Raw genomic sequence first — 15,701 nt, forward strand, 5'->3', positions numbered from 1 at the left:
TGAACTGTAGGAGTAAGGAACATTTTTCAAAGAACATTTTTATATCTGTTTTGGAAAAATTCTTTTGAACTCATGACTCTGTTTAAGCTCAAAGTACAAGCAATTTCATTACACTTGCAGGAATGATTCTCTGTGATTATTTTAATCACTAGAATCTTTCATTTCCTCCCTGGATGACTAATTGCTGTGATAGAAACACATCCAGGTTTCATTTACAATATTACTGCAATATAGAACTATCATAAGAATGGAAGTTGTCAGTAATTACTATTAAAAAAAGATTCCATTAAAAAAACCAAGAATTCAATCTTGGTTACAAACCTGACTGAGAAAATTTGTTTCCACAGTGATCCTATGCAACTATATATTACAGACTTTCTAACAGCATCCTAGGTCAAATCAAAGTTCCAGACTCCAAGAATAACTGAAATACATGCCTACAGTATGAAAAACAAACAAACAGACAAAAAAACCCCAAACAAAACCAAACAAAAAAAACCAACAAACACATATCTTGGCATGAATTTTGGCTCTAAATGCATATGGAAGTATTTGGTTTTAGGTAATAGACAACATACCACACAAGGATTGTGAAAAGACTGATTATTAATAAATTCTGAGATGAAGCCCTGCACTTAGACCAAAGAGAGGTCTGGTATTATTTTGCTGTTCAACAAGAATACTGCCCAAACCTTCTTTTCTTAAGAATACACAGAAAGAAAAGATAGGATCTGAATGATGAAGAAAAGAGGCATGATCTGTTTTCTGAAATAATCTGAAGTGCAATTGAACCAAAGAGATTTCCATCTGAGAAAATATATGTGAATAAATAAGTAAGTAGTCTCACTGAATATTTGCAACACATGCAAAGAAATTAATATATTTATAATAATAAACTCTCTGAAAGAGTTCTCATTTTTAGATTTTCTAATGGGGAAAAGAAAATTACAGTCTTACCTGCAGTGGTTCTTGAGGCAAAAGAAGATGGTAATAACCAAGACAAATACCCAATGTAATCTTTGATGATGTGTTTACTAGAAAGAAGTACGCTTACTTCAATCATCAAAGCCTAGAAATTTCGTACTGTCTGATCCTAGCTAAGCAGAAAATGAATCTGAGAAAACAAGAAGAGGAAAGTGCACATCCAAGATCACCTAGGGAATATGGAAAAAAAAAAAAACAGAAGAGATCATATTTTTTAGGATAATTTGTAAGATACACTGGATTCTAAATGCTACTTAACTATATTAGTTAACAATTCTTTTTATTTTTTTTTTTTTTTTACATTTCTTTAAGTAATATTCTCTGTCAGGTTACTTTTGCCGGAAACATCATAAGCAAATTATAAAACAGTCCCCTGCCAAATTGTTGACGATAGAGCTATAAAAATGGCCATATGATTTTTAACATTGAAAATCTATTCATATCAAATAGATGTTGATTTGGCAAAATCGGTTATATTTAGAGTAACATCTTGCTCAAACTGCTGCTTCAAAATTCAAAAGATTCAAAGTAGAATTTTCACATGTATATTAGAATGGAATGGAATGGAATGGAATGGAATGGAATGGAATGGAATAGAATAGAATAGAATAGAATAGAATAGAATAGAATAGAATAGAATAGAATAGAATAGAATAGACCAGACCAGGTTGGAAGAGACCTTCAAGATCACTGTGCCCAACCTATCATCCAACACCACCTAATCAACTAAACCATGCAACCAAGCACCCTATCAAGTCTCCTTCTGAACACCTCAAGAGACCTTCAAGATCATCGTGTCCAACCTACCAAACAATCCAACCCATCTAAACTAAACCATGACACCAAGCACCCCATCAAGTCTCCTCCTGAACACCTCCAATGATGGTGACTCCACCACCTCCCCGGGCAGCCCATGCCAATGGGCAATCACTCTCTCTGTAGAGAACTCCTTCCTAACATCCAACCTAAACCTCCCCTGGCACAGCCTGAGACTGTGTCCTCTTGTTCTGGTACTGGCTGCTTGGGAGAAGAGACCAACATCCGCCTGTCTACAACCTCCCTTCAGGTAGTTGTAGAGAGCAGTAAGGTCACCCCTGAGTCTCCTCTTCTCCAGGCTAAGCAACCCCACCTCCCTCAGTCTCTCCTCATAGGGCTTGTGCTCCAAACCCCTCACCAACTTTGTTGCCCTTCTCTGGACTTGTTCCAGCAAGTCAATATCCTTCCTAAACTGAGGAGCCCAGAACTGGACACAGTACTCGAGGTGCGGCCTAACCAGTGTAGTGTACAGGGGCAGAATGACCTCCCTGCTCCTGCTGGCCACACTGTTCTTGAATCTTGTACCTTACCAAGTTTCATAAAAATTTCAGAGGATCTTTGGGGCCTGATCTAGCAGATGTATTCAAAGGATATTTGACACCCAAGATATTTATAGAAGTGCAGTTACAACAGCCTTCCAGTCACAAAAGAACACAATTGCATTCACTACTAGTTATGCCAACCACTTGTAAGAATGCAACACATTTAATTAAGTCTAAACTTCTTAGATAATTACATGGCATATGAAATGTGTGAACATACTGCAACAGAAGGATAGGAATGCATAATACACTACTACCCAAAAAAGGTCTTTTAAGATGCAAAAGACAATTTAATATGCATTTAACTCAAGTATGCTTCACTATGAAAGTGTTATGTTGGCTTTGACTTTTCAAAAATACAAAAAAAAGCATGAATAGTCTCTGAATATTATAGTTTATTTTAAAGTGCAAGTTTATGCTAATATTCCATAGCATGTCTGCATATATAAATGGTTTCAGATTTCTTGCTGATTGAACAACTAATTATATACTCTTCTGTAGTTTATTTGGTAATTAATTACAGATAGAAGAATAAAAAAAAATAATCCAAACTTGTAAAATTATAGATCTCAAAATGAAATAATCTGAAATAATTGACTTACAAAGGCAAACAGCTGAAGTTACAATAAATAACATTTCTCCTTGAAGTATGAAATCAAGTTGTTTCTTATTTTCTGTATTCCATCATTACATTGCATAATCTACAAATATTAGTAAAATTGTCCTTCCAGTAGTAATAGGAGGAACATGATGTGGATATTTCGAGGTCAATGTCTTAAAACACAAAACTTTGGTAAATGTTATATTAAATGTGCTACACACATGTACTTGCACTCCATCTCGTTGAATAAATAAAAGTACTACATCACATCTTGCTTTCATAGAGCTGAAGAGCATCTGGTGTTTTATTTTCTTCCTTGATGTTAGCTGTTTTCCATTAAACTGTGACTTTTAAGAATTTATTCTGTTGTGTCAAAAAGGCAAAGCTGACTGGTTAAGAGATGTGCAGGAAAGCAAACATCATGCTGTATCATTTCAGTATGGTGATTATTTTTACCATATCGGTTCTACCTGCAGTTCATTTCTGTTTCAAAGAACAGAAAGATTTGATACCAACTCCTCAAATGAGATCAAGAATATAATAAATGACACAAAACCAAAGAGGGAGAGGTCATTTGGCTTATAATGGAAGATCAGTAATAGATCCATCTTCCATGTCTCAAATCCCACAGGGTGCACCAAACATCAAATCCCTGACTGTTGAAGGGAATGCACACATTTCAAAACTACTCCAAGGAGCAGGCAGATTTCACTTCCAGAGGGCTATCTGTAGCTCAGAAAAAAAAAATTGTTAGTAGAAATGCCAGTTTTAAGAAAGTTTCTCAACATATGTACTAAGTGCTTGCTTGATTGATTTTTATTGTTGTTTGGTTGGGGGGGTAGGTGTGTTTGGGTTTTTTTTCCACCCATATGATGATTTCACCACATTTTTGTGAAACTTGCAGGTTGTGTTGGTGCGGTTGACAAAGTATACTGCAAGCAATAGCATAATCCAGAACAATAGCATAATCCAGAACAATAGCATCCACATGATAATCCAGAATCTCTTCTGGTGATGACTCTGAGATCCAGTCTCCTTTTCTCTTGTCACTTTTACTTTATCCTGTAAAATATTGTTTTGTTTGTGGTAAATGTCACTTTTTAATAACACATCGGAAATGGATCTTTTCTACCCCAAACAAGACTATCTTTTCAATTTATCATACTATACAATTAGTAATCTCCATTTAGTCAATAAGTGGCACATTGTGAACATCTATTTGAGGTCATACTGAGGAGTCCTTTATCAGATTCCAATCAGAGAAACATTGTCTACAGGCCAATTTTTTTGGATTTGAAAATAGTAACTTAGTCACATCACTGACAAAATTTGTGAACTTATTTTCAGTCTGAAATTGATTATAGAAAGGTTAATCTGTCATTCTAATGGAGAAGATCATGTGAAAATATTGGACCATCCTAATTTATATGTAAATTTACTGGATTTGTTAGAAGTTGTTGTGATTTTTTTTTTGTTGTTGTTGTTTGGGGTTTTTTCTGTTTTGTGGTTTTTATTTTTGGGTTTTTGGGTTTTTTTTTTGGGGGGGGGGGAGGGCCAGGGATGGGTTAGGGAGCTGTTTTCTTCTATCCAGAAGCTTGGAGGAACATCACTGCAGGTAATATATTCAAGTACTAGTACTAAAAGTTAATGTGAAAAATACTTGCAGCAGGAATAAGTAAGAGAAACACATTTAGCTTTTGTGAAGTGGAAAACATAATGTCAATTTAAAACAAAATAGTGCAATATATTGCTTTAATATCTGTTTATTTAGGGAAAAGGTCTATAGTGCTATTTAATATATTTCCTTGTCTCAAATATGAGGGTAAATATGATAGCACTGGTTACCTTGAGGTACCCTAACAACAATAACATAGTTTCCACGTACAACAGTGTGCTTGACAAAGCACTGTTCTTGCACTCAATTATAACTATTGTGCTGACAGCATAAAAATGGATCCATTTTGTTGCAGAATGTCAAACATGCTTTGCCTTCCAACTTCTATTATTCTAGCTAAGTGAAATATGTCACACCACTTAACTGTGGCTGTTAGTGGAAAAACGTAAAATATGAGAACATGGTTTTAAGCAAAAAATTCTGAATACTTCTCCCAACTTTCTGCAAGCAGCAATAACATTAAAGACATAACTCTAATTTTTATAATGAAAAAGTTCCAATGAATGCTTAGAAACATCCTTGTATGCATGATACATTCCTTACACATTGTTTTAGTATTTTTTTTTTATTTTCATCAGATATTGGTATTCTTCAACTGAAGAATAATCAGGTAAGGCAAATTCTTATCCCTTTTTGTTATGACGATATAAATTTTCCTCAATAGAAAGTTTCCTCATAGCTGGAAAATTAGTGTCTGAGAATGTTATTAACAATTAAGGCTATAGGGAGACTTCTTTTCATCAAAAAACATGTCTACATGTCAGTCCAGAAGGAACAGATGATAGGAAAGTGGATTATGTGACGCATTTTAGTTATTCCTGGATACTGAAAAACCACTGGCGGTGTTGCAGACTGCCACAGAATACAGCTGCCCTTATAAAATGAATGATGCAAACCTCTGTGCTGAGGGACAGATAAAAGCTAAAACTCTCTTCAATTCAGCTATTAATACTCTGATACAGCTGTATAACTTAGTTGCTTTGACATTAATTTGCTCCCTCTTCTTTCTGATGCTTTAAGACTTCACAGAAGAAGGTTTTGCCACAGTTGTCCTCCACATTCTGCCAAGTAACTGTTAGCAGCTAAACAAAGTGACATCTGTGTTTGTGGCAACTGTCTTTAGTCTGAAGCTATTTCTCTTAAATCTAAGCCTGAGCACCTGAATCATCATTTCCCTGAAGCTTGCCAATTGCAGGGTGTTACTTTTACACCTATCTTTTTTTACAAATGGAAGTGATTACTGAAATAAAAGACAGTAAAATACTAAAATCTTATCAAGCATCATTTACATTTTTGTTGTGGTGTAGTTTGTTTTTTTCTCTACAGTAACTTGACATCTCAGAATTCAAAAACCAACAATAGTAGAAGGTCTGATTCAATATTTAAAGCTTTATAGTGTCATTTTCATCAACTAAATTAAGTTTTTCATTGTATCTTATTTATTTCAAATAAAAAATATACTTGTTGCATTGGTTGGTTGATTGGTTTGTTTTCCACTGTGAAACGAAACTTTAAATGTAGACAACTGATGTTGTTTTGATGCTGCAAGCCATCCCTCCTGGGCTTCATTTGCTCCTTCAGATCAGGGCGTGGCTTTCCCTGGGTTCTATGGCATGCCCATGGAACCAATTCAGATGTCTTGAATACGTAAGTACAAGTACAATAACACTATATAACTAAGCTAATGTAAAGTTAATGCAACTGTATTTTCCTTTCTGTCTAACCTTTACCTGCACAAGGAGTATCTAGCATTATCTTTACTTGCCTGCAATAAAGATAGCATTGAAACAAATACACTTTCACCAGACTTACTTTTCCTAATCCTCATAAATATACGGGTTTTATAAACTAAATTATTGTCAGACATAGAAAGAGGAAATAATACTTATTCTTGAAGAAGTGATATTTTGATTTTTGGAGCCAAAAAAATTGAATTTCATAGTAAACTGATGGCTTCTGAAAAACATTGATAAGGAAGTTGATTTGTTAACAGAGAAAATGTGGTCAGATCCTCAGATTACAGAAATTAGTATAGCACCAAAGTCATTATCTCTATGCAAACTTGAAAGAACTGAGAATCTGACTTTCATATGTAGTGTAGTAAAATTTTCTCTTAGCAACATATGTACAAAGAACATGAAAAACCTCACATTTGTATATACAAATAGGTAAAACATCAACAGCATACTGAACTAAAGAATATATCTTTTTACTTTCATTTCATCAAGTGTTCAATTGTAAGTTTAGCACACACATGTAGACATGTAGTAATTAAGATCATCTTTTACTCTACAAATAGAAATTAGGGGAAAAATCATGCATAGTCAGTTTACAAAAAATTTGCTTAGAGGAAGATAAAAGCAGGTCAGAATTTGTGTTTTGGCAGCATGTCAGTCATGCACAGAAATTGTTACAAGTTACTTCTGTCCACATGACAAGAGTGAGAAGCAGTGTGTTTAATTTCCAAACAGTTCCAAACTTGTGCATGCAGGAATTGTTTTCTTCTATAAAAAGTGACTTTAAAGAAAAAACACATTTAAAAACCTACTGTTTTTTTTTTTTAAACATTTTTTTTAAACATGTTTTTAAACATTGAGAGTAGTTTCTTGATTTGCTTGAAAGGCAGTCAGGAAGAAGCTTTTTTCCTTTTCTCATGAGTTAAAAAAAAAAAAAACCAAACAAAGTCCAACACCAAAATTATACACAATAAATAGTAAATATAAATCTAGCAATAATTCATTGCAAAAATAAACATTCAGCTTTCTACTTTTTTTTTAACCTATTTTTTCCACAACACTTTATTTTCCTCTAATTTCAGAAAATATAACATATATTTGTACAAATATCTAAACACTATTATTCTCTCTCACATGTATATTTTGCTGCAGTTATCATGTCTCAGAGTTCCTTTTGGGTAGGGTAGGAAAGAACCTATATTTCCACTTGGAATTTCCTAGACACAGCAAACTCAATTCCTTCAAGAATATTTAAAGTAAAAACAGAACCTGTTTTTATATATATATATAAATTGAACTTATTAGACACACTAACATATTTACAGCTGATTCTCAGTAGATTTTCAAATTGCCCAGGATTATGAGTTGAAACACCAGTGATGCACAATATTTTATAGCAGCAGCTGAAGAAAAGATTGTCCAAACTTAAAGCTATCAAACAGGGACAGTAGCAAAAAGCTTGCTTTTTTTTTTTTCTTTGTTGAATTTGATGGGTAAACATAATTACTTATTTCTCTCTCTACATACTGATATTGAATTCACATGATGAAGTTCTGTGTAAAATACTTAAATATTTGGAGGCTCCGGGTGCATACACAGAAATATTTTTGTCTGCGTGTTGAGTTTTTTTGTTATTGTAATTTTATATTTATTTTTTAACTGACATTTTATATGACAACATTTCAACTCCTTTCATATTTATTACCAGGGTATGTTAGGTGTGGTTGTAGACAGTGGACATGTATGCAGTGCATATACTAACCTAACATGCCCTTATAACTACACCCTGCCCTTATAACTACAAACACAGATGTGAGGGTTATGTTGTGGGTAGATTTGTTTTGTTTTTGTTTTTTAATATAAACAATAAAGAAATGGGGAAAACCAAATTAAACTGAGGAAAATAGGACTAAAAAAAAAGGCAAAACAAAAAGAAAAAGAATAAAGATAATAAATACTTTTCCATAGGTTGCATACAGTATTGAGAGTACCATGCACAACTTTCAGGAATGTTGAGGAATAATGCAATAAGCAATCTTCCTCACACAGTTCAATCACACAATGTTCATGTTTAACTGGGAGTGAGACATATTGCCTGCACACAACTCCATGGCTTCCCACAGTGATCCCTGAGTTTTTTTGATAGGATTACTGCTGTGCTTAAGCTCTGACTGTTGACATGTTATAATAAGGCACTTTTATTTACAACAGTTCCTACTTAGAATTACAGAAATTTGAACCCAGCCCAACATACTATCACTTCATGTTTGCTGTTCCAAGACTTCCAGGTAGTCAGGCTCAGCTTGTAAATTAGCTTTGAGTTCAAAATACTCATTTTTAGTTTGTTCTAGAAAAACCTTTCTTGGCCTGGTGTACATGAGAGTCTCCATCAGCTTCAGCTCCTCATGTGTTCCAGGATAACGAACTTCCATGTCAGGCTGGAGCTGGACAATATTTTTTCTTAGGTATTCCGTGATCCCCAGTTGCTGCAGTTCTCTCTCTTTTTCAAGAATGTTTCTATAGAAGCAGCTGGCATCCTGAAAAGACAGAAATTCAGCAGATTGATCCGTAGCTTTATATTTGACATTTGAACCTGTAAGAGGTGAACTGTTCTCTCTTTCCAGGAGACTTCGGCAGAGGTGTTTGGAATCATTAGCTTCCTTCTCATTTCCTTCCTCCTGTTGTTCAGTATGCTTGGGGCTGAAGGATGGGCTGCGGTAGACCTGAACCATGGGAGTAACTATATGTTGCTCATAGAGACCTGCAGCTGGGCGCTCTGTTGTGTGGTGTGTTGTCTTACGCCCATACATGCTGTACTGAAGGTGAACTGGGCTATTATCTCTCATTTGATCATCTGCTTGTTTCTTTTTGCATCTTCGCCGTCGATGGAGAACAAGAACAACTATTCCTGCAGCACAAAATACAATAGTTATAAACACAATTAGAAGTCCTAATATTAGAACAGAAAGTGGGACAGCATCTGTAAGGGACCACAGGATGGTGTCTGCAGTGTTGGTAGTAGTGGAAGAAGTTGTCACAACTACAAAACTGGCACGAGTTGGTAGGGCAGGGCTATTTATTAAACCTGGACACAGGACTTCACTGTTAAGGGATTTCAGTTCTCTTTTTGCTAGGTGTCCTGGAGATTTGCAAAAAATATCACCCATCATTGTATTCTTACTCAGTTTTTGTATCCATTTTTGCAGCCCAACTGAATCACAGGTACAGTCCCACGGATTGTCTTCAAGTTCAATTTGTACCAGCATATGCAGTTCATCCAGGATATTGCTCACAGGCAAATGAGCAAATTGATTTGTTTTCAGATTTAATCTGACAAGTGGAACACCTGAAAAAATATGTGGTGGCAAAGTCTGCAGAAGATTGTTATTTAAGTAAAGGACTTTAAGTTTTGGCATTGCATTAAACGTTCCTGGCAAAACCTCTTTGATGGCATTATATTCAAGGTACAAGTATTCAAGGTGCTGAAGACCAAGAAAGAGATTCTGACTTATCTTTGTAAGATGATTACCATTAAGATATAATTTCTGCAATCTGGTCAGATTCATAAAAGATCCTTCCTCAAGGACTTCAATTCGATTGTTCCCCAGGTGAAGCATTTCCAAGGTGGCATAGTCCACAAGATCTGATTTCAGTAATGTCTGAATAATGTTTCCAGCTAGAATAAGCTTTTTAGGATTTGGAGGAGGGGGTCCTAAATCAGACAAGCTTTCAATGTTTCGCTCCTGGCAGTGCATGAGAACCCCTGAGAGCATATAGCTGGTGCAGTGACAGGGGATGGGACAATAGATTCCTGGAAACTGAGTACTAGGCTTTGAAGTATGAAGCACTAAACTTGGTTCTTTAGTTGGAGCTTTCAGGATAGGAATTACCTTAGTTGATAAGTGACTATCAATGACAGAGGTGGTTACAACCAAGGGCAGAGATCCTGAAGGATCTTCAAGTTCATTGACAGGATGAGTGGGACAAAGTGATTCTTCTTTCAACCGACTTAAGATGCTGCCTTTGATAACTGGAGGACTATTGCATACAACATCACCTATTATTGACTGACGAGGCATGTTTTCTAGCCATATTTTCAGCTGCAGCAAATCACAATTACAGGCCCATTTATTGTCTTCCAACTGAAGGTCTAATATTCTACCAATGTGTTCCAAAAAGCCAACATAAGGCAGTGTCTGTAACTGGTTTCCACGGAGATCTAAATGGGTCAGGGGCACAAAACGAAATATGTTTGGAGGAAGATACTCAATGGCATTATCATTCAAAATAAGCACTTTAAGCCTGTTGAGCTTGCTAAAGGCACTTGCTTCAATCACTGTTATGAAATTGTTATCTGCTTGAAGAAACTCCAAATTTTCCAATCCATTAAATGTATCTTCTTTAAGAGTTTCTAAGGAATTGTGATTGATATGAAGTTGCTTAAGAAGGCTGAGACCATTGAAAGCCCCAGGATCAATATCCGCAATATTATTGAAACCGAGATGTAGAGAGATAGCATTAACAAGGCCAGCAAAATCATTCACATGTAACACAGTCAAGCCATTGTTTAGCAGATTAAGATGGAAAGGCCGTGATGGTGGGACATTTATTTCTGATACCAACTTGATACCTCTTTCTTCACAGTTTATAATCATGGTATCATCCTTTTCTTCACAGGAACATAAACTCTGACAAGATCCTCTGACTGAAGAAAAAGAAGGCTGTGACTGGAAAGGATCAGATGCAATCACAACTGAATGTAGAATAAAAATCCACAGCTTCATCTTGCCCAGTGGATTCTATAAAGAAGGAAACAAAATAAAAATAATAGATTCATTATTTCATAAGGTTGATTTTTTTTTTTTCCTGGGGCAGGGAGAAGTAATAACCATTCTTAATACTTGTCATCAATCTACCTCCCCTTTCACACATTACTACATTGAGAAAAACATTTGAATGATTTTCTAACCAAATAAAAACATATTTACTGTAATGTACTGAATCTATCAACACAGTCATAAGGGTTTGCTTCAGTACTTTCATGCTGATCCACAGAAATAGGAGATAAGGAGGAGTGTGTTTTCTTTATTTATGTACCATGTAGAGTTTTGCCAGCACACAGAGTAAGAAGTTACTACACTAAACTAATATCAAGGTTAACAAAACATTCTGTATTGTTTCTTTGTGTTGCCATATAGCACTGGAAATTTTAAAAGTACCTTGCTAAGTTCAACTTATTGTTGTCCAGCTGCTGAAGAGAAGAAAGAAGGCTTGATTTAGTTCAGCAAAATATTGTCGAAAAAAAGCCCATTCAGTCAAGATACAAGGAATCTCTCCTTTGGTTCTGTATTATGTATGTGAACCAAAAGGTATTTCCTCTGCAATCCTTGTACCCCAAAACTGACAAGGAAGCAGAAAAAGTAATTGTTTTGCTTTAATGAAATTTTAGTGCATATGGTATAGTTTGTGGATATTTAGTGAAAGCGGGAATATTATGTTTGTATATGATATGCATATGAAATAATTGTGTACAGAAAAGGAAGAGAGAACTGATGATGCAGTTACATGTCAGAACAAACAGGTAGGCAAGGGGCAAGCATTTCTTTTTCAGTTTAATTATTAGATTCCTTCCTATTATTATAATCATTTATTACCAAAGAAATTCTGAAATTTACCTGCAACTAGCTATGTTTTAAGAGTATCATCTGTATATTATATAACTTAAATTATCATCTGTCAAGCTGATTTTGAACTTTGCAATACCTGCATCATTACAGTGCAACTAGGGAGAAGGAAGAAGAAATTTACACGACAAAATCAATCACTTATTGCCATTAATTTAAATTATTTTTTGATACATTCCATCTGAAGATTATCTTTCTTTCTGTTAACGCTGTTTAATTAGCAAGAGCAATGGTAATTCATGATATATAAGATGGAGTGAGGTCACTGTTTATGATCTTTAATTGACTGTTTCCATGTATCCTAAAAAAACAAAACAAAAAACAAACAACAACAACAAAAAATCTACAATGGAATGGGTGATTTAAAACACAAGACTTTTTTTTTGGGCGGCACTATTTATTCTAGGAGTGAAATTAACACATTCTTAAATAATTCTTAAGTAATCTAATAAAGCACACTTGATCCTTCAAAGTAAGTTATTGAAACATGGAGCACAGAAAGTCACTACACAACCAGCTAAAGTGTTAATTTCTGAAAGATCAGACCCTTTTACAAGAGCTGAATCAATTACATGCATGAACATTCTTACAGAGTGGCCATATGATTCCATGTCCTGACAATACATATTTTATCATGCACCTTTGTTATTAGCAACACCATTTTGCAAGGCATCCCTTAAAATTAATTGCGAGGATTTATACGTGCAGACACTTAAGTGTCATGGTATCAGTATTAGACACACACACTCATCAAAGCAACAAAAAATGTGTGCAGAAAGAATTAAGATTTTTTTCCATTAATAGTTCCTGATAAGTTAGAGCATATATATGAGTTTAAAAGTAATAAATGCAGTTCACAGCACAAAAAAATTGCCTTTTATCTTTTTCTCAGTTAAACAAATAATTTTATTGTCTCCCATAAAAAAATCCTGAACTCCAGCTGCCTATGTTTAATATAGAATGTCTTCAAGTTTGTTTTCCTGAGAAGTATTAGGTAAGACACAACATCTTGAAATGCTATTTTGAAGTACGAAGAATAATTCTAGGATCAAAATGCACTGGAATTTTATTCTTTTTGCATGCATCACTCTACTTTCCAGTGACCCACGGTAAAAAATGCAGGCTTTTGACAAAGATCTCAGTTTCAAACCTACTGTATGACTAATTAGGCTTTATTTCTGTACATTTTTTCTCTGCAGGAATTCCAGCTTAAATCTGCACCATATTCACAAATTGCACTTATAAAGACCCTGAGCAAAACTAAATGAAAAAAAAAAAAAAATCTGAAAAGCATATTGCATTCTAGGGCATATTGAGAAATTAGGTTGTAAAAATAAAAGACCTCCTCTCAGAGATGAAAGTAAAAACATTTGTAACCAATTGGGAAACATTCCCATTTTAATCATTGTCAGACTTTTGAGGGCATAACTGCCAGAGCTCTCATACACACATATACTTACACCAAGTATTAATAGGAGAGTTGCTTTTTTTTCCTTTTCTTTCTTTTTTTTTTTTTTCCTTTCTTTCTTTTTGTTTGTTTTGTTTTTGTCTGAATACTCACAAATGTGTAATAAAGGTCTCAGATAATTACTATTGTAAAATAAATACTTCTGTCAAGTAATAGACAAGCAACATTTAACTGAAAGCATTCACAGTAAAAAAATACTTCCCTTAAAACACTTGATAAATCCCATCTCTTTCTGTGTCACACAGTGGGTTTTTGCAGCAAATTCTACATAACTTTGAGTTTGTTCATTTTTGTCTGCTTTCATGCAAGACACCACTAACTGCGTACTTACAACAGCTTCTTGCAGTAGGAATTCTGAGAGTCTAAAAGATGTCAGTTCCTTCTACAGGGCAAAGCTGAATACTTTCAGAAGCAGTCATTTTATAGATTAGCAGGTAATAATCTGTGTTTTTCAAACACTAAAATAGCTTGTCTCACTTTACTTGGGGTTTTGTTTGTCTGCTTGCATTAATTTAGCTATTTTTAAAAAAGCATATTGAGGAATTTCAAAGCATCAAGGTAAGAATTAGTAATTTCTATAATTTCTTTGGAATTGTTTATTACATTCTGAAGGTAATCACAGTCCGATGATGCATTTAAGACTACTCTTGCACTTCAGGAAATAAAAGCAACAAAAAAACATTCCTACCCTCTCAAGGGATCTGAAATCAGTATTTCCTTAATACATATATTCTACACAGTTGGCAGTTTGAATAAATGCACCTGGCAGACATTTCAAAATACAGTATGATTTGCCATAATTTAACATAAAAGTTATACAAAGTCATGTAGAAATTAATTTCTCTCATGTTAAGCTATTTAACCAACTGGGATCGTTCTTACCTGTACAGCAGTAACACTCCGTGACACTCAGTCATGCACAGTTGGAGCAACTGTTACAATGCAGTGTAATTTTTCCATGTGAAAAACACACACTTTCTTCTGAGTTTCACTTTTCTGCATGCTCTAGTAATACTACAGCTCTGTGAAGTTAAAATCCTTGTTCAGAAGACAATGTACAAAGCATTCAATTGAAAAAATCTTCCAGGCAGCGTGCACATTAGACCATCCTGTAAGCAGTTGTCCCTTTTCCTCAATTAAAATTCACAGCATACTTCACAGCTACGCTGACTTTTCTGCATATAGTTAACTGTTTGCAAGCATTTGGATGGTGTAAACAAACAAAATGCTCGGCAGTGCTTGATTCGATCACTTGTTTTGTCAGATTTTTAGATCCAAGCTGTTTCTGTGTTCTCTCAGCTCTTTCTAGTCTTTCTTGTTAGCTCAGTTTGTTATTAGTCAGATTGCCAGGGGCTGGGAGGTAGGCGTAAATAAAGAGACTTCTTGGCTTTTGACTCAGCCTTTAAGCCCTTCCCCACTAGAGAGCTTTAATCTGCCAATGCCATTTAATGCAAGATACAGCTCCACCTTGAGACAGATCAGCTCCTCCTCCTCTTGCAATTTCTCTCACCTCCTTTTTCCCTTATCTGAGTGTACCTCGGAAAGCAAAATTCAGCTAAATATCTTTTAGGTTTCTTACAGTCTGCTAATGGCTGACTTTGCAAAACAGTAAACATCCACTGGAACTCTTGCAGTTTGTTCTCTTGGGCAGATCTTGCATTTAATTTTTATCTACAAATGCTTGCTTTAGAAACTAAAGGCATTCCAGCACAAATACACTCCACAAAACACACTACAAGGGAAACCTTGTCCTCTGAAAAATATGTCTGTCACAATGAATTGCAGGGTTATTCAAATATATAAATGAGGTAGTGCATCTCTTAGTCCAGGACACTCAATGTGACTGGAGTAAGGATGAGTATGGGCAGTTGTACATACATAATTTCTTAAAAAAAAAAATAAAAAAAAATAAAATTGTGAAATATTAGTACTTGTGTTTGCATAGTAATTGCTGTTAGCCCTTTTTAAAACTTTCCATCCTGTTCTGTAGGAAGAAAAATTGGTTTGACTATAATTGTCTGTTTTACAGATGTTAGCATAATGTGTTGGTATCTATCCATGTGAGACTGTATTGTATTGGCATGAAACATTGCTTTGATAAAAAGCTCTGGCTTGGGAGGGGGAGTGGGCTATTCTTAAAGGCATGTATCATGCTTAAGGCATTATTTTCTTTGCGTTCATAAACAAGTAACTTG

General features: G+C 34.9%; 1 protein-coding gene across 1 annotated transcript; it reads right to left on the bottom strand.

Annotated features, from left to right (window-relative positions):
* Positions 1-2,481: 2,481 nt before the first annotated feature.
* Positions 2,482-14,846, bottom strand: SLITRK6 (SLIT and NTRK like family member 6). The gene is made up of 2 exons (XM_068159342.1): positions 14,389-14,846; positions 2,482-11,153 (listed from the first exon to the last, which is right to left on the bottom strand). The coding sequence occupies exon 2, from the start codon at positions 11,136-11,138 to the stop codon at positions 8,616-8,618; it is 2,523 nt and encodes an 840-aa protein (XP_068015443.1). The 5' UTR covers positions 11,139-11,153; positions 14,389-14,846; the 3' UTR covers positions 2,482-8,615.
* Positions 14,847-15,701: the final 855 nt, after the last annotated feature.

Source organism: Melanerpes formicivorus, unplaced genomic scaffold (assembly GCF_026170545.1).
Source record: "Melanerpes formicivorus ecotype bairdi unplaced genomic scaffold, bMelFor1.0.p_v2 SCAF_1, whole genome shotgun sequence".
NCBI lineage: Eukaryota > Metazoa > Chordata > Aves > Piciformes > Picidae > Melanerpes > Melanerpes formicivorus.